Here is an 18,960-nt window from a genome sequence, read left to right as displayed (position 1 = left end):
TGCCCCCCTCCCCAAGGGCCTTTCCTAGCCTGTTAGCAGCTTTCCTGCTACCTGGTGTTTGAGTCCAGGCTGCTGGAGACGAGCCCTTAGGAGACACTTGCAGGGTCCAGCGAGGAGCTCAGCCCGCGGGTCGGGACAAGCTTGAAATGGAACCGCTTGCCCCTCGCCACTCACTAAAGGGAGCCCAGTGTTTGTGGAGTCTCGTAACTTTTAACTCATCTCATGGCCTGTTGTCTGCATTCCTAGCGCCTCCTGCCCCAGCTGAGATCCACTGCCTGGAGGGGGGGCCCAGGTCTCTGTCTGCAGGCTGCCTCCCTGCTCCAGAGCACCACCTCAGCCCGAGACGCCCAGCACTGCCCTGCCAGTTCAGCCCTTCCTGGGGGCAGAGGCTGCTCAACGACACCATCTAGCCTCAGGCTGTCATGGAAATGCTGCCAGGCTGGACTCTGGCCTTGCTGCTGAGGGAGGCAGGCCCGCATCCCAGACAGCAGCTCTGCGCCCTGCAGGGACAGGCTGTGGTTTCAGGGCTGGCTCCCCAGGGGCAGCAGCTGCCCTTGCCATGGCACAAACACTGCGTTAATTTTATAGACCTCTATCATATCTCCCTTAGCCGTCTCTTTTCCAAGCTGAAAAGTCCCAGTCTTATTAATCTTTCCTCATATGGAAGCTGTTCCATGCCCCTAATCATTTTTGTTGCCCTTTTCTGAACCTTTTCCAGTTCCACTATATATTTTTGAGATGGGGCGACCACATCTGCATGCACTAGTCAAGCTGTGGGTGTCTCATGGATTTATATAGAGGCAACAGGATATTTTATGTCCTATTGTCTCTCCCTTTCTTAACGATGCCCAACATTCTTTCGCTTTTGTGACGGCCGATGCACATTGAGTGGATGTTTGCAGAGAACTCTCCACCATGACTCCAAGCTCTCTCTTGAGTGGTAACAGCTAATTTAGATCCCATCATTTTGTATGTATAGTTGGGATTCTGTTTTCCAATGTGCATGACTTTGCATTTATCAACATTTAATTTCATCTGCCATTTTGTTGCCCAGTCACCCAGTTTTGAGAGATCCTTTTGTACATCTTTGCAGTCTGCCTGGGACTTAACTAACTTGACTAGTTTTGTATCATCTGCAAATTCTGCCACCTCACTGTTTACCCCCTTTTCCAGGTCATTTATGAATATGTTGAATAGGCCTGGTCCCAGTACAGACCCCTGGGGGACATTGCTATTTACCTCTCTCCATTCTGAAAACTGACCATTTATTCCTACCCTTTGTTTCCTATCTTTTAACCAGTTACCAATCCATGAGAGGACCTTCCCGCTTATCCCATGACAGCTGACTTTGCTTAAGAGCCTTTGGTGAGGGACCTTGTCAAAGGCTTTCTGAAAATCTAAGTACACTATGTCCACTGGTCCCCCTTGTCCACATGCTTGTTGACTCCCTCAAAGAATTATAGTAGATTGGTGAGGCATGATTTCCCTTTACAAAAACCATGTTCACTCTTCCCCAACAGATTATGTTCATCTACGTGTCTGACAATTTTGTTCAGTACCAGGCAAAATGGTTGAAACTATAGTAAAGAAGTCAGATTTACCGGCCTGTAATTGCCGGGATCACCTCTGATTTAAACAATATGTTACAAACCACAGTTATTAGTTCTGCCATTGTTAATATCCTTGACGCTGTGGGGGAAGCCAGGGCCTTGCTGCGGGATAACAAGGCTTCCTAGGGGTGCTGCGGGGATTCAGGAGTGTGTGTATGCAGAGGCGGGGGGGTGTGTGAGTGCTCCCAGCTGGAGCATGCCCAGGAGTGGCACCAGACACCCCCCACTCCCTTTGCTGGGAGTGACTGCCCGGGCTGATGGGACAGAAAAGCCCCCAGGGCTGTGATGGGCAGGGGAATGGAGGGAGGTTTAATCAGCAAAATCCTGCCTCTCGCTCAGCCCAAGGGGAAATGCCCCCGGGTAGCCAGGCAACTAGCTGGGCACAACCTCTGGCCTGTAGCTCCTCTCCCCACCCCCCTAGGAGCACTGCCTGGGGCCCCGTGGGCATGGCCGTAGGCACCTTCACTAGCAGGGAAAACCCCAGCCCTCCCCACTGCCCCCAGAGCCCCACATTGCCCCTGTCACGGCATTCAGCACCCCACAGACGCGAGTTCCCTGGAGGCTGCGCCATGAGCCCCGTGCTGGGGGAGCGGCGTTTCCTCCCTGGGACGGGGACACAGATGCTGCACGAGATTTAAAGGACCAGCCCCAGGCTGCAGAGGAGACAAGCTGGAGAGTGGGCTGCCGTGACCCCTTCCTCCCCCTCTCAGCGCCACGGGCTCTGTGCCCCACACAAGGGGTGGCACCTGACCAGCTGACCAGCTGCTGCGAGGATTCCCAGAGCCGGCGGGAGGCCGAGGCCCACGCAGGCAAGCGCAAGGAGCGCGCGGGCCACTGAGCCACGGCCTCGATCCATCGACCGGAACAGGCCATGCTCCATCCAGGCCAGTGCCCGGGGGCCAGCCCCGTGGCTTTTCAGAGGGAGGTACAAGAAGCCTCCGAGGAGCAACCCTGAAATAGCTTGTCCCTAGAGCAGTTTCTTCCAAGCCCCAGGCTGCCAGGGGTGGTTTCTGCCCCATCTCATGGCACGGGATTGTTCTTGTTCTCCATAGGGAAGTGCCTAGTCTCTCCCCAACCCCCTCAAAGCAGAGAAATTCACCCAGCGTCTTGGCCTCCCTGCCAGCAACTCAATCCTGAAACTGGTTCCTTGGACGTTTCCCCCACAAGAACACAGGGGCTCAGGGTTGAGAGGCCTGAGCACAAGACTGGGAGCCAGGAATGCCCAGATTCTAATCCACTGACTCCCTGGGGGGCCTGGGGCAAGTCACCTGCCTTGGGTGCCCCTCTTTCCCCAGCCCTCCCTAGAGCAGCAGTGAGTGCTGTGCAAACGGCTACAGGTCCCTTCAGTCCCTAGCCCTGCTGAAGCTGGCAGATGTGTAACATGCTCCCATTTCCCCGGCAGGTACAGACTAGGGGGGAGACACCTGTCTTTTGTTGTGTGCACAGCTGGGAACAAGTATCCGATCCTCCACCCAGTCTGCACCCCACCCTCCTGGCTGATGCAAAGCCAATATGTACCCGCCCTCTTTATCCGCACCATCGTGTTTGCTATTCCCAAGCTGCTGCCCTGTTGGCTGTGTGAGCGGCCTGTCCCCACCCTGCAGCAGAGCGGCCAGGGCCCTGGGACTTGCCAGCTGAAGGGAACCCGAATTTTAATGACCAGGATTCTGGTCATGTAGGACCCCCAGGAAGGGTGACCATGGCCCACTTAGGGCAGAGACAGGTGCACCTAGGTGGCAGAACTGGTGGATTTTGAGAGGGAATATTTAGGCCCCCCCAGAATGTTTCACTCACACCCCAAAGCTCCAGCTCACTGGAAAACGAGGTGGATGGGGAGGTCTGGAGTCTCCTTTCATTGCTATGAAAACAAGACCTGTTTGCCCAGGCATCTGTATTTGGCCTCCTGGAGTCTGTGACCCGCAGGGCTGCCAATCCAGGGTGCACGTCCCTGGCACTGCTGCACACCCCCACTCTCACAGCTCCTGAAGAACTGAAGGGGAGGCAGTGTCTGCATTTCACAGGAGATCCATGGGTGCTCTCAGCTACCCTCCACGGCCTCCTGTGATCTCTGCACCAAGCTCAAGCCCTGTCAGATGCATCTCTGCACTCAGTTCAGATTGCAAGAACGGCCACACTGGGTCAGACCAACAGTCCATCGCGCCCAGTGTGCTGTCTCTGACAGTGGCCAGTGCCAGGTGCTTCCGAGGGAATGAAGAGACCAGCGCGATTACCAGGTGATCCAGCCCCCGTCGTCCAGTCCCAGCATGTGGCAGTCAGAGGTTCAGGGACCCTCAGCCAGGATGCTCTAACAGCCACTGATGGGTCCATCCTCCAGGAACTGCTCTAGTTTGTTTTTCAACCGTTATTTTTTTTGGCCTTCGTAACATCCCCTGGCAGTGAGTTCCACAGGCTGACTGTGCCTTGTGAGAAGAAGTTAACTTAGTCTGTTCACTAGGAGGCCACCTTGAGGTGAACAAGAGGCCACCCCCGGCAATTTGACAGCTTTAAGAGTAAACTGTCCCTCGAGAGTTTAGGATACAGCAGTTTCCTTCACACTGGTCCCCTAGCACAGGCATCAAGTCAACAACCTGCCCTTGCAACACCTTACAGGTAGACAAACCAGCGGGAGGCCCTGTTTCTGGGTAGGATCTAAGGCAAGTGCTAATTTCCTGTTCGAAATGACTCATTTCTGGAGTGGTGCCTCCCACACCCGATCTCCCTTCAGTTTCAGAAAGGATAACGAGCCATTGCTTGTTTTAGCCTGGAGGGTTTTCAGTTCCTAAATACAACCCCATTTATTTGCAAGGTTGTTAAGGCTCCGCCAGCCCTTCCAGACACAAGGAATTATTACTCCATTTTTAAATGCCATGACTGTGCCAGAAGCCCTAACCCCATTAAACTGCTGCCACATCCATCATGGGAGGCAAGGCGGAGCCAGAAGAAAGTTTGGGTACTTTCATGTTAAAAGTTTAAATCCAACAAGGGGAAGGCAGCTGAGAGCAGCAGCTGTCCGGGGCCGCTAAGTGTCAGGCAGTTCCGCTGCCAGGAAATCTGGAGGCCCTCTCTGAGCCCGTAGTACGAGCAGCCTGGGACAGTGTCTTAGCCCCATCTCACAGAGCGGGAGCAAGGCACAGAGATTAGGTGCTTCCACCACGCTCACCTGGGAAGGTTGGATCAGACCCAAAGAACTGAAGCCCCATTCCAGTGCCTTAGCCCCACAGACTGCCCTGCAGGCCCGGGCCCGCCTAGAGCTAGGCCCCAGGAAATTCACTCCTGACCTCTGACCTGTAAACCACGCCAGCCAACGCATGCCTTGGTAAGGGGCTTTGCCATTCGCGTGATGGCTCATTCACGAGAGACCCACCTGCCACATTAGGATTCCAGGATGGTATCCCTGGCGGAGTGTACCAAGCCACTGCCCGAGCTCAGACCCTTGCACACTCCCAGCCTGGGGCCTGCCAAGGCTTTAATTAAACACCGAGCACGTGGGATGACGATGCTGGAGGGGAGCTCAGCAGCACCGTTAGAGGCAGCGTTCCAGCTAGGAAAGCCACTGAGGAGTCACAGGAGAGCGAGTGGGAGCGTTTGTTCCTTGGCATTGGGAGAAATGAATTTTGAGACTTGGGAGATAGGGCAGGTTGGTTCCATGCAATGGGCTGCGGGGGGTGGCCAGGGCAGAGAACCTGCGTGGTGGTGGGGGGGGGTGAAACGCAGGACAAAGGAAACAGAATCTGCAAGACCTTCTGTTGCCGGGAGGCACCTGCGAAAGGCAGCGGGAAGCCCTGGGCTGGCTCTGGCTGCATCAGACGAATGCCCCCCCCGCCCCCCATCACCAAGAGAGCTGCAGGCTCTGCATGGTACCGAAGCCGGAAACTTTGACAGTCACTTCAGCGGGGCAGAAAAATCTCATGCAGCCCGACACATGGCCGGCGTTGTGCACGGCCCTGGAGAGACCATCCCTGGACAGCAGTGGGGACAGTGCACGTTGAAAGGGCTCAGAAGAGTCACAAGAACAACTCAAGGTTTGGAAAATCTGCTCTGTAGTGGGAGACAAAGGGGGGGGGAGTCAAGGGGGGGGAGACAGCTCTTCAGCCTCAGGGGGCTTGATTGGCTGACAAGCTCCTACGCGGGGAAAGATTTCTGACAGTGGGGGGCTGGAATCTAGCAGGCAAAAGCAGAATGAGAGGCCGTGGCTGGAAGCGAAATGAATTCAGACTGGACAGAAGGAGCTTGTATTTCACAGGGCAGGGGACTGCCCGGGTCAGGCCCAGGGGATGTGCTGCATTCTCGGTCATTCAGCAGCTAAAATGGAGACTGGGCAGCTTTCCCCAGGAGCTCCTCCCGAGCTCCACCTGACGTTCGGGGCCGGGTGCAGGAACCGCTGCAGTCGGTTCCCCGGCCTGTGCTATGCAGGGGGTCAGCCTCGAGCATCGTGTCTCCTCTGGCCTCAATCCAAGAGCCAGTAACCACTGTCCCTGCACCGGATAGAGCTGGAGGGAGCCCTAGCCCACTCATCCCAGCCCTAGGACGGAGAGGGCTCTGTGCAGTGCTGCCCCCTTATGGCCAAGGGCTCCATGGCATTGGAGCGGCCAGGCACACAGCCAGCTCTGCTGCCCCTCGGCCTGTCTTTACTGAGCCCAAGCCTGGCACACGTACGGAGTGACGGAGAGCCCCGTTCAAGAAAGGGGCACAAGTACATGGCCAGCAACCTGGCAAGAGGCCAGAGGCAGTGGCCCAGGGAAGCCCAGTGCATGCAGCAGGTTCGCGCCGTCATCGGGGCACGGCCCAGGGGTGGGGGTGTTACACTCCAGCGTGTGGCAGACAGCAGGGCCCAGGCCCTGCGGAGGCCTCGTGGGAAGAGCGTTCCCCATCCCCACGCTGCAGCAGCGCCCCCTAGAGTGCTGTGGAGGGAATCCTGCTGCAGGTCCAGGGAGCCCTCAGAGCAGCAGCTGCCGAGCGGGTTATATGCCATCCTTGCTGCTGTCTCCACACTGCCCCTCTCCCGGAGGAGACGGATTCGTCCCAGCACCGCGGAGCTGTGCAGCCCAAGCCGTGCTCAGCGCCCAAGGCCTTTTCCCTGGGGAAGGGGCGGAAAGCGGCCCGGTTTAGGGAGGGGAACCCCCTCTCCATGGGGAGCAGAGTCCGTCCATGCCTGGCTCTGCACCCCAGAATCCGCGATGGATCTCAGCTCCCAGGCCCAGGACAGAGATGGAGGAGCAGAGCAGAGCAGTTTCTGCAGCAACGGTCAGCCACGAAAGGGTTAATAAGACAGCTCTTTCATGGCATGTCAGAGCTGCCCAGTGCACTGAGAGGGACAGTTCTCTGCCCTCCTGACAGCTCACAGCCATCAGCCTTATTGGGATCCAGGAAGTGGGTGGGCAAAGCCCACCCACTGCTAAAGGATCCCCCCCCAGCCTAAGGGGGGGTCCACAGGACCTGGAAAACCAAATAATTACGGGGGACAACTAATGAACAACAGGGACAGGAGTGCGGTCAAAGGGTCAAACGAAGGGAACCGGACGGGGACACCGAGCAGAGGACCCCGGACAGCGCCCACTGCTCCTCGAAGGCGTCAAGGGAGTCAGTGGACGCCGTGAGCGCCAGGCAGGCACCACTGTCCCTGGAGGGGGGTGGTCTCCGGAGCTAGGGGAGCTAGATTTTCCATGCAGCAACCACTACAGACTACGCGGGGCATGCACATGGTGGCTGCCGGAGGCAGGACTCCCAGCCAATGGGCAAATATGGCAAACCTCCACCATCAGGAAGACAGGAGCCGAACGAGTCCTGCTGTCAGACCCTCTGCATTATAGGCCTAGCTCTGCCCTTCCATGTTCAAGCACCAGGAGGAAGGCCCAGGGTCCAAGCTGGGGACGGGGATAGTTAGGAATTTGTTAATAAAAGGGACAGGCCAAGCACATTGAGCCTTTGCAACCGGCCAAGCGGGTTTGTCTGCATCTGAGCCTAGGGAGCCTGCAGGGCGCCAGCTCCATTTGCCAGTGTCCTGTAACAAACACACAGGGCTGCTGGCCTGAAGTGTCACTGGTTTAGCGCTGGGGGGCACTGCAGCGGGACACACTTGCCCCCACCTCACAGCCCTGGGGTAACTAACTCTACGGTGACTTTCTGACCCCCCCCCCATTTGGTTTCAAGAACACATGCACCCTGCAGCACAGGGCACTCACACAAAGTGGGGGGTTGGGGGATTGGTGCTGGAGCTGGGGGGCTGGCGCACCCCCTGGCTCGAAGGGGTTCCCATCATATCCAGGGGTTACAGTTTGGTTCAATGGCTCCCAGCACCCCCACAGTACACGCTGGTCCAGCACCCCAGGGGGAGGAGGGGTCTGGCTCGAGAGCACTGGATTCTGGTGCAGGAAGGGGGGCGGGGAATCTGCCTGGCCCCAGGGCACAGTCTGGGAACCCTCCCGACGAGCCAGACTCTCCCTGGGGTGAGCAGCACCCAGACCCGAGAAGCTTTCGGATTAGAAAGTTTCTTCACTCCCCCCCGGACGGTTAATGCTGACCCTGCATTAACTCATCAGACCCCCCCCAGGCTGTCCCCCTCTCCCCGGGGAGCAGGAAGGAAGGAGCCCCCGATGTGCGGGGGGGGGGCGGCAGACCCCGGGTCTCCCTCCGGGCGGGACCTGCCCCCCAGGGCTGCCCCTCACCTGCGAGCGCCAGGCACAAGCCGCAGCCGATCAGCAGCCAGCGCGTCCCCCGGGCCATGCTGGCGGCGCCGCTCCGGCTCCCGGAGACCTGCCGGGATCCTGCCACGCAGGAGGCGCCGCCCCGGGCTCCAGCCCCGCCGCACCTGGGCGGAGACCGGCCGCCGGGCAGCCCTCAGCCCGGGCCGCTCCCGCCCCCAGCCAGGGCCCGGAGCGGCGCCCGCACCCGGCGAGAGCCAGACACCGGCCGGGACAGGGCCCCTCGCCCGGGCCGCACCCCAGGGGGCTGGGGACCGCGGGGTTCTGGTCCCCGCTGCGGGAGGAGAGTGGAGCCTAGTGGTTAGAGCGATGCCAGGTGGCCACTGGTGTCCTCTCAGCTGAGCTGCTGCCAAGCGCAGGCCAGAGCCCTTCCCACAGTCAGTCCCAGAGCAGATCTTTTGGGAAAGCAGCGGATCCCACTTTAAACATTGCCAGGGGCATGGCCAGGCTGCCCCTCCCCCCCTTCAGTAAATTGTTCCAGTGGCTAGCTACCCAGCCTGTTAAACATGCAGCCCTTATTTCCTGCCCGGACTCCTGGCGTCTAGTCCCAGCTCTGCTACTAATTTATTCTATGACCTTGGGCAAGTCACTTCCCCACTCTGTGCCTCAGTTTCCACATCATTAGTATGTGCAGGCAGCCAAAGCTTCCCCTTCCAAAGCCTGTTATCCAGAGCTGGCATCACCCCCAGGTCCTTCCCAGCTCCCTCCATTTCCCAAACCCCTGGGTGACACCATGTGTGGCCAGCAAGCTCAGTGTGTCCTGCTCCAGCCTATCCCAAAGCTGTTTCCTGTCTGCTCCCTTCCTGGGGCAGGGGTAGCCAGAGTTGTTAAGTGGGTTATTTCTCACTCTGGTGCCCTTTGGACCAGCAGCTGCCTAGATTCCTTGAGCCCCCTCCCTAAGGTTCAGGGCTCAAGCCCTTGCTCAGGGGGTGCTCTCCTGGCCTTGCCTGGGCCCTGCGGGGAGGGGAGAAAGCGTAGGCATCATGGTTCCAGGCTGTCACTCACTGCAGGGGCTTCGCCCCCTGCCCGAAAAGACACTGGAGACAGCTGAGAGAGGCACCAGAGGCCCTGGCAGGTCCCATGCCAGCAGTTACGTGAGGAATGGCCAGTACATGGCAGAGCCTGGCTGTGAAGGGTGGCTGGAGAGACCTGACCTAGAGCAGTGAGTGGCAGAGACTGGGACACTGAGCTTCCTCCACTCCCACCCACCTGGCACAACCCCGGGCCCAGCTCTCACTAAGCCGGCCCAAGCTTTTGCCCAGTGCCACAGCCCTGCCTGCAAGGGAAAAGCATTGTGGGTCGGTGCTGGACATTTTTGATCAGGCAACTCACAACAAACAGTCCCAGCCAAAGGCGAGAGGCTTCCTCTTGGGTCTGTGATTCTGAATGGCATCCAGGCAGAACAATGTACCAGGGATTAGGAAAAAATGTTTATGCAAGGCTGGGAGGAAAGCTTCCTCCCCACAAACCACAGCCTGCTGGCTGCCCCAGAGCTCCCCCACACAGCCCGGGACAGCGAGGGGGCAAACAGGACACAGCATTGCTGCATGCAAAGAGGGGCTTCAGCTACTAGCTCTGCCATCTAGCCCTGTCTGAAGTCAGCTCATCGGCTGTTTTAACAGGGGTATTTTATCTGCATTCCTAAGGGTTGAGCCAAAGTCCCCCCCCCTCACCCCCATACTCCCACTGACTTCCCTAAGCTGTGGGTCAGAGCCTCAGGCCAGGAACACACAGCTCCTAGCATAGTGGGACTCGGTTGTGGTCGGAACCTGCTCCAGTAACGCAGCTAACGGCCCTAGGATAGCGGAGGAGTAACTGGGGCCAGTCTAGCGAGGGTCTCATTACTAACCCTTCCCCTCAAGGAGCACCTCACCGGCAGGAGGGGGAATGCGCTCTCAACGCCAGCTGAAATTACTGGAGCTCCAGTCTCTAGAGATGACCTAAAAGGAACAGGAGGACTTGTGGCACCTTAGAGACGAACCAATTTATTTGAGCATGAGCTTTCATGAACTACACCTCACTTCATCGGATGCATACCGTGGAAAATAGCTTATGCTCAAATAAATTGGTTCGTCTCCAAGGTGCCACAAGTACTCCTTTTCTTTTTGCGAATACAGACTAACACGGCTGCTACTCCGAAACCTGTGGAGATGACCGGTCATCTTCTTCCTGCCTGAACCCTTGTGCAGTGTCAGTCAGTGCTGTCCAAAAGCCATTGTGCTCCACCCCAGAGGTAGCTTCAATAGAGGACCCAGCTATTTCTATAAACAGAGCAGAGCCTGAACCCCCTTCCTCAGATCACTAGGCCGCATTCCCCCACATAATCCTAGTGCTACCCAGCAGCTCTTCTCTAGTGCTTTTCTGCAGCAGATTTGAAAGCGCTTTACAGAGGAGGTCAGTATCCGTGTGACTAGCCCCATGCTTCTCAGACAGCAGCTTCGAGGTGTGACAGGGCCCCTCATCTCTGCAGCACTAAGGGCCTGCGGCCCCCAGTTCCCGCTGGCAGGGCGGGGGCTCTGCACTCGGGAAAGCTAGGCCCCACATCAGCAGGGAGTAGCTTAAGGCAGCACCCCATATGAGCTGACTCCACAGCCCATGACCCTGGAGCTGATGCAGCACAAAGAGGGAATGCAGACTCTGGAACCAGCCCCATCGCCTTTAGCAGAGCAATGTTGTGCAGAGTTCAAAGGCAGATGGCCATAGTGACCAGCCCCTGTGTGACCATTTGAACAATAACTTCACCACTGTGTCCTGCTTCACGTGGTCAAGCCTCCAGCCAGCCATCAACTAACTGATCCTAGCTGGAGCCCCTTGCCCCCAGGGTCCCATGGGGAGTCAGGGCCAGTGCTAGGCTGGGGCAGGGCTGGTTCTAGGGGTCCATTATTGGGGGCGGGGGCAAGTGGGTATTCTGGGGCCCTGGATGTCACCATTTCAAAAATAAGCACCCTGCGAGGAGCCCAGGGCTAGTCAGAGCTCTGTGGAATCTGGGCTTTTAGGGGTTTACAAAAGCTTTAGTGATTTGGCTTCTGTGTCAGTATTTTGCTGTGATTTATAATTTACATGGAGACTGAAGACTCTCCCATTTGCAGCTGTTCCGATCCTTGACCCTGGATAACCCCCTACATGCTTTGGCCTGACAATTTTGGATCCCTTGAAGATAGTGGGGGGGGGGGGTTAAAATGTCCTCTTCTCCCCCCCTCCCCCATTGCACTGGGCCTACATGGGATGCATACAGGGAAGTCACTGCTGTGTTTAAAAGGATGCCATGCCCCTGACAAAGGGGCAGGGAAGGGGGGGGTGGATTTATGGGGAAAACACCCATTGCAGCCTAGCCAGTCAGTGCACTGGGAGAGGCGCTTGCCCCCCAGCAGGAGGCGTCACCTGCTACATGCATGGATGTGAAAGAGCAAAGCACCTGCAAGCAGGGCCAGGCCTTCTGTGCAGCCCTAGGGTCCTGCAGGAGCAGTTCTGTCCTGTGCCTGCATGTGAGGAGAGCAGGCACCTGACAGTGTCACTATTCACTGCCATGTCCCCTAGGTTTGGGCCGGGGGGGGGGGGGGGAAAGGGATGATAGCCCTGCCCCTTCTATCTGATCACATACCCCTAAACCTGACCTCACCCTGCAGCATCTCTGTGGAAGGCAAGAGGAAGCCACAGTGGCTCCTGTCCCTAGCCCATCCTTCCCTTCCCTGGGGCCTTCTTGTCATTCAACAGTCATCCTGACCCTGAAAAGTCCCTCAGCTCCCCCCAGGGCCAGCCCCTAGAGAGCCCAGACCCAGCTGCTCTGCCAGGTTCCTGGGCAATCCCACGCAGTGGGTGCTGGGTTTCTCTGAGTGCCCCCCAGCTCCCCAGGCCCCCTGCTGCCCACCTGCCAGTGCACACACAAACCTGGTGTGACAAAGCAGGGCTGTTCTTAATGTTTCCTCTGAATATTGTGGGGGTGCCTCAGTTTCCCCAATGCAGTTCTTAAGTATCTAGGTGGAGGGGTAAGGGTGTATGATCATTGCAGAGCCCTAGAGGGCAGGTGTGCAGGCGTCTGGACACAGAGAATGGCCAACACCCTGTTTCCTGGCAACTGATGGCCTGGGCCCTTCCCCCCCTGCAAGGTGAGAGCTAAAGGGTTGAAGAACAAAGGAATCCGGTGACCTCCTGGCCTGGGAAAGGGACAAAGCCCAGAGGAGGAGGGGCTGGAGGGACTTTCAGTTTGGGGCTGGCTGGGACATGGAGTGAAGGGCAGACGGGGTTGTCTGGTTCACTGCCCCCCAAAATGGACCCAGCTGAGGGGTCCTGTTCTCTGCACCTACAAGCTCTGTGTTAGACCATGTTCCTGTCGTCTAATAGACCTGTTTTCCTGGCTGGCTGAGAGTCCCGTCTGACTGCGGAGTTGGGGGCAGGACCCTCTGGCTTCCCCAGGACCCCGCCTGGGCCGACTGGCTGTCGGAAGCGCACGGAGGGGCAGAGGAGGCTGAATGCTCCGAGGTCAGACCCAGGAAGGTGGAAGCCGGGTGAGCTGTGTGTCCTGCAGACAGGCTGCTCCCAGAGAGGAGACTCCCCCAGAGTCCTGCCTGGCTTTGTAGGGAGCAGCTCCAGAGCATCGCCCGGGGACGCCGGGACACCTGGCCCTTCACCACTGCTTCCAAAGGGTGGGTGAGCTGGAACGTGCACTCCAGTCTGTGGCTGCTGAGGCTGGGGGGAGTGGACCTGGTGCGATCAGATGCTCTGGGGCAGGGCATGGCCCCTCCCTGCTGACTAGGACTGCTTTCACTAGAACACAGGACCGGGGCTGCCAATATAACACCAATCACCCCAGGCAGCAGGGTGGATGCTCCCACAAGTGGGAGGTGGGATGGAAGCCCAGACTGCCAAAGGAGAGGCAGGAGTAGCAGTGTGCTACCGGCCTGTGCATGGTGGGGGAAGGCAGACAGAGCTTTCTCTCTGCAGCTGTCCAGGTAGCAGAGCACTTTGGCTGATGCCCCATGGACAGCAATGGGACAGAGGGGCAGCAGGAAAGCCCAGGTCCGTGGCTCGCGGGTGGGTAGGCAGATGGGAAGGGAGCACTTTGAACCCCACAGGGGGTGGAGAGAATGAAGCATTCAGCCCAGGGCAGTGCCAGCAGCAGATGGGAGATGAAGGCGAGGGACAGCAAGGGGAGAACAAGCAGCAGGAGGGAGGCAGAGGCTCCAGGCTCTCAGGCTGTGGGGCATGAGCTGACCCCTCAACAATTTTGCTGAGATGCAAAGCCAGGGCCAGGGGCCCAGCTCAAAGGACAGGGTCTCAGCCATGCTTCCCTTCAATCGAGGTTACCACTGTTAAGCGCCTGAATGCTACACCCAGACCACGCATTTGGGGCTGAGTCCCCTGTGTGGTGAGTGAGGCTCTGGGCCCCAGAGCAACCGGGGTGGGGGGGCTGGGAGAAAGAGGAGAGAGGAGTCCGGCTCCCAAGCAGGGTGTTTAGCTCCACCATCCCTTGTTTCAGGTTGGCTTCAGGACAGAAGCATGAACAAAAAACACTTTTTAGGCTATTTCACTCAGTCTGAGAAAAGCCTTTAGCAGGGTGGGGATTAGTCTGACCCCAGCACCTGCAAACTAAGCAGTTAGGGAAATCCAACCAGCCTGACTTCTTCCCCAGCCTTTCCAGGCAAAACCCAAAAGGAGGCTTTCCAGCCATTTTATCCTGTGCAAGCTGTTCTCAGCGTGGGGACTGCTGGCTGGGGCTGGGAAGCGGAGTCCCTGCTCTGGGCTAGCTTTGAGGTTTAATGTATATTGGCTGCAAATGGGTTTTTATTCCCCTCAGTTTTGTTGCCTGTTTAGACAAATGAGGAAAAGACTCAGTGCCAAGCAATCTCCCAGCATAAATTATAAGAGCTTTAAACCACCTTCCCCCTCTTCCCAGGACAAGTTTTCCCCCGCTGACTTGCTGCCAGGGTTTAGAATGTTCCAGCCAATGTACAAGTTGTTAGGAACAAAGTGGTTTGTCACCCTCAGTTTCTCGTTCCAGGGAAGCACAGTGGTTCTGGTGTTGAGTAGTTGTTTTTAGATACAACACAGAGAAAACAAAGATCTCTGTGATTAAAGGCTGCATGACACTGATCTGGCATCCGTTCTCGTTCTTGATAGTGAATTCAGATTGGGCACCTCAGGCTGCTGGTTTTGAAGAGTCCCTGAAAGGTGTCCAGCTGCACCACCTAATGCATGCAACCTCCCAACCCAAGCAGCGATGAGGGCCGGGGGCACAGGCCATTCAGGAGGTGGCACCCCCCAGCAGGCCAGTACCAGACCCACTGCACCACCTGGCTTCCCTAGACAAGTCATTGCTTGGAGCATGGCTCCTCCTGCCAAGTGTGGGCGTCATCACTTGGGAACAGCACTCAAAGGAATACTGCTCTTTTGTTCACTTCATTTCTGGCTCAGCGTCATTCCTGATGTCACCACAGGGTTGGGAACAGAAGTTGGGGGTTATCTGCTACAGTAAAGACCAGACAGGAGACACAACTGGTTCCTTGCTCCCACAACAAAGTGCAGCCTTTAAGGACACATTCTTTAAAGATTTTACAACACTGTCTTGGAATGCTGAAAATAAAGCTCCTACGAATGCTGCCTTTCCCATTGGCAAAAGTTTGTTTTTATTTCCCCCTAGGGCCTGAGAAGAGCTGGAATCCACCTCACCGGTTGTTCACCATTTAGATTATGTACCAGTATCAGTGACAGCCAGCCAGCTCTGGGCCTAGCATTGCACAACCAAGTACCATATAAGCTGTACACACCCCATTTCAGTCCTATTAGAAGTGGCTAGTTTTTAAAGGATCTCAGACCACTGTGGAAAAGTTAGAGGACTCCTCTCACCCTGAGCTTTACCATTAGAGTATTTCACAATCCATTTTCCTGGCCCGATGAAAACCAACCTGAGCATGATCAAGTTAACCTTGGAAAAACAACAAGGAGACCCTTCCTTGTGCTCCTTCAGTAAACAGCCCTGTATGAGTGACCCCACACCAGGCCCACATGCAGTCACACACCAAGTGGATAAAATTTAATGTGACTTAGACTTCTTGTAAAATTCGAGCCTAGACCAAAACTCACCTAATGAGCTGTTGCGGTCTTGATTTTGCAAGATTATCCCTTCTAGAAACCACCAACCCCGCTGTGGTACTGTCAGATACTAAGACACCTCAGTGTGAAAGTTTCGTCTGACCCAATCTTTGACACTGTTTTACACTTTGAAAAAGGCATTTTCCTTTAAGCTCTTGACCAGTTTGCTGCAAATCTTAGCAAGACAGAGCTGCCACTTAGGTAAAATATTTTGGACCTTTCCTGTAATCTAGTATCACAGGCCACTGGCCAAGGCAACCTACGTGTTTAGGGCTTAAGTTCGTTTCCAAGAAGAAACTTGCAGAGCTGTCAATTACAATTAGCTAGAAGTTTGCCTAGTCATAGGGTTTCTAAGAAACCAAGCAGCCCCTTTCACTTCCATTTTCTCTCTCAACTCATTTCCTTCTTTCTACCCTTCTTTGTGCACGCCAGGCCAAGACAAGTGCCACAGGTGATGGACCCAAGAACCTGACAGTTCGTTTTTTGCCCCCAGTCACGCCTTTGAGGCCTGTCTATTAATTCACAGAACAGCAAGACTCCAGCAGCCGCCACCACAACTAACCAGCAGGGAAAGGGCAGCCTCAAATGAACACAGACTTGCAACTGGACCAGGTGTCCTTACAAGGAATTGCCCCAATTATGGTGTCTAACATTTCAGAGCACACCACCACAAGCTGCTGTTTAAACGCCTCGTTCCCCCAAGGATAGTCACCTGCGATAGATGCTTCCAGGGCCAAGCCCTACTCTCAGCAAGAACCCAGCTGGGAAGCTTCTTCCTGTGGGGGCGCACAGATGTAGTTTCCACAATGGGCAGGAGGGGGAGCGCTTGACCACAGGACACCTCCACCCCATAACTGGAGCTCAGCGCAGCTTCTCCTCCTTTCTGCAACAAGTAGTTAGGTCAGGGAAGCGGGGGGAGGGGAGCCTCCTTCCCTCTGCCTTGGGGAGCACCAGCCAGGCCAGCGCCCAGCAAGCAACAACCAACCCAGCTCCGATTAGGCAGAGCTGGTGGCTGGCTTTACACCACCTCTCCTGCGGTGGGGAGGGGGGGGAAGAAGAGAGAGACAGCGGACACAGCTCCTGGCACAAGACTTTACTGCACACTGGAATGTGGAGCATAGAACAAGGGGGAGGAACATTGGGCCCAGTATAAACATAAATAGAGCAAAAACACTTCAAACAACAGAACACTGGAGCTTATCGCCTGGGGCCGCCCCAGGCCCGGCTCTGCAGAGGCGGAACCTGGGTAGCTCTGCAGTCTCTTGGATTCGTGCGCTCGGAGCCGGGGGGCCGAGCTTGTCCGAGCCCTGGCGAGGGCAGGAGTCCGCGCCGGAGCGCTCGGTAGGCGATACGGGTTCCGGCTGACCGAGCCGGGCGCCCCCCACCCCAGCTTTGCCATTGCGCCCACAGCCCCCCTGCAAGGCAGAGGCCCCTCCCGAGTCTTGCGGCGCCCGGACCAGCGCCCCCTCTGCTCCCGCAGCCCGGGAGACAGCGGCCCCGGGCCTGTCTGGCGCCCCGCACGTGCGTCCGCAGCGTCCCCGCACCCAGGGCCCCGGCTCAGTTCAGGCGCCCCGGGCGCGCACAGCCCCGCTACGGGCAGCGGGCACGGTCCGCTGTGCGCGCCCCCCGCGCGGCGCAGGCCCCCCGGGTGCGGCCCGGCCCGGCCCGGCCCGGCCCGGGCGCGCTCAGTAGGCCGGCACCTGGTGCTGCTGCGGCAGGAGCTGGCAGCCGCTGTTGACGTGGCTCAGCACCTTCTGCTTGAGCTGCGCCACTTGCTCGCGGAGCAGGCTGGCGGTGGAGGCCAGCTCGGTGTTCTGGCTCTTGAGGCTCTTCACCTTCTCCTCCAGCCGCGAGATCCGCTCCAGCTTCCTCTTGCGGCACTTGGAGGCGGCGATGCGGTTCCGCAGCCGCTTGCGCTCCGCCTTGATGCGCTCCTGCGTGTCCATGTCGATGGGCGACAGCGGCGGGCTCTCGCCGAAGCTGGGCACCTCGGGCACGATCTGCGGCTCGTCCTTGAGCGGCGGCTGGAGGCGCGGATGCGGCGGGGCGCCCCCCAGCCCGGGCGGCGGCGGGTAGGGCACGGTCTCGGTGGCGTAGTTCACCGTCGTGCCGGGGTAGCTGCTCAGGTTGGCGTAGACCGGCGGCTCGGGGGGCGGCGGCGGCGGCTGGGCCAGGCTGGCGGCGGGCGGCAGGTCCCCGGGCGGCCCCCCGGCGCCGCCGCCGCCGCCGCCCGCCCCCAGCTGGTTCTGCTTGTGCAGGTCCTCCAGCGCCTTGACGAAGCCCTCGGCGAACTCCTGCTCCTCGCTGGCCGTCACCTTGGGGTAGAGGAACTGGCTGCTGGTCGGCGTGGTGGTGACCAGCCCGTTGGACTGGATGATGAGCCGCTCGAGCTCGGGCGAGCCCAGCTTCAGCAGCCCCAGCTCGGCGGAGCTCAGCAGGGCCGGGCCCTCGCCCCCGCCGCCGGCCGCGCCCCGCAGCGGGTGGAGCGGCTGGCCGGGCGCCTTCAGGGTGGCCACCACCTGGTCGCTGAGCCCGAGCCCGTCCTTCTTCATCATGCTGCCGCCGGGGAAGGGCCGGGGGAGGCCGCTGCTGCTGCCGCCGCGGGACGGGGCCGAGGCGCTCAACACATCGTCATGGTAGAAGGGTGTTTCCATCCTCCCCCGCCGGCTGCGGGGGGCGCCGGGCGGCTGCGCCCGCGGGGCGCCGGGCCGAGCCTCCGGCGCCGGCTGCAGGAGGCTGCGCTGCGGGGACCGGGCACCGGGGCGGCTGGGGGGTCGGTCCCGCTGGGGCTGCCCCCGTGCGGGGGGGCGGAGCGAGGGGGGCGGGTCGGTCCCGGTCCGGCTGCAGCGGCCCCGGGCGCTGGGGTGGGGGTCGGTCCCGGTCCGGCTGCAGCGGCTCCGGGCGCTGGGGTGGGGGTCGGTCCCGGTCCGGCTGCAGCGGCCCCGGGCGTTACAGGCTGGACGCGGCCCGCCCTCTGCTCCGCGCTCTCGCATACACGCGTCGGGGGGGCGCCCCGCGCCGCCTTAAATACCCAGCGCCAGCCCGATGAGGTCACCGCGTGCGGCCGGGATTGGCTGCAGATGACGTTCTGGTCGAGGCACATTTGCATGGGGGCGGGGCACGGCCACGACGCCCCTCCCCGCCTCCTTGGCCGCCCCCGTCACCACGGCGACCGGCCTGTAAACTGCACAACAGCGCGGAGCCCCCTGGGTTGATGTCATAGGGGGCGGGGTCACGGGGTGTTGGCGCGCGGGCCCGGCCCGGGGTGGCTGTCGGCGCGCTGGGAGCCGAGCCCGCAGCTGCGGCGCCGGGGGTCCCGCGGGGATCCAGGGACCCAGCCTCCTGCCAAACCGCGGCACCCTGCACGAGGCACCCCGCGGCACCCGCCCGCTGGAGCCCCCCAACGACCCCGAGGGGTTGCAGCCCCCCAGGACTGGACCTGTCCCGCCTGCACCCCCTCAGCACCCGCCCGCTGGAGCCCCCTGCAACGACACCAAGGGCTTGCAGCCCCCCAGGACTGGACCTGTCCCTCTCCTGCCTGCACCCCATTAGCACCCGCC

The 18,960-nt window shown here is 58.9% G+C and overlaps 1 protein-coding gene across 1 annotated transcript; it reads right to left on the bottom strand.

The window, feature by feature from the left end:
• Positions 1-16,478: 16,478 nt before the first annotated feature.
• JUND (JunD proto-oncogene, AP-1 transcription factor subunit) lies at positions 16,479-18,386 on the bottom strand. The gene has a single exon (XM_077842243.1). The coding sequence runs from the start codon at positions 18,052-18,054 to the stop codon at positions 17,086-17,088; it is 969 nt and encodes a 322-aa protein (XP_077698369.1). The 5' UTR covers positions 18,055-18,386; the 3' UTR covers positions 16,479-17,085.
• Positions 18,387-18,960: the final 574 nt, after the last annotated feature.

This window comes from Eretmochelys imbricata, chromosome 25, assembly GCF_965152235.1.
Source record: "Eretmochelys imbricata isolate rEreImb1 chromosome 25, rEreImb1.hap1, whole genome shotgun sequence".
NCBI classification, from domain to species: Eukaryota; Metazoa; Chordata; order Testudines; family Cheloniidae; genus Eretmochelys; species Eretmochelys imbricata.
The sequence above is the reverse complement of the archived record's forward strand: the minus strand, read 5'-3'. Positions and strand labels throughout refer to the sequence as shown.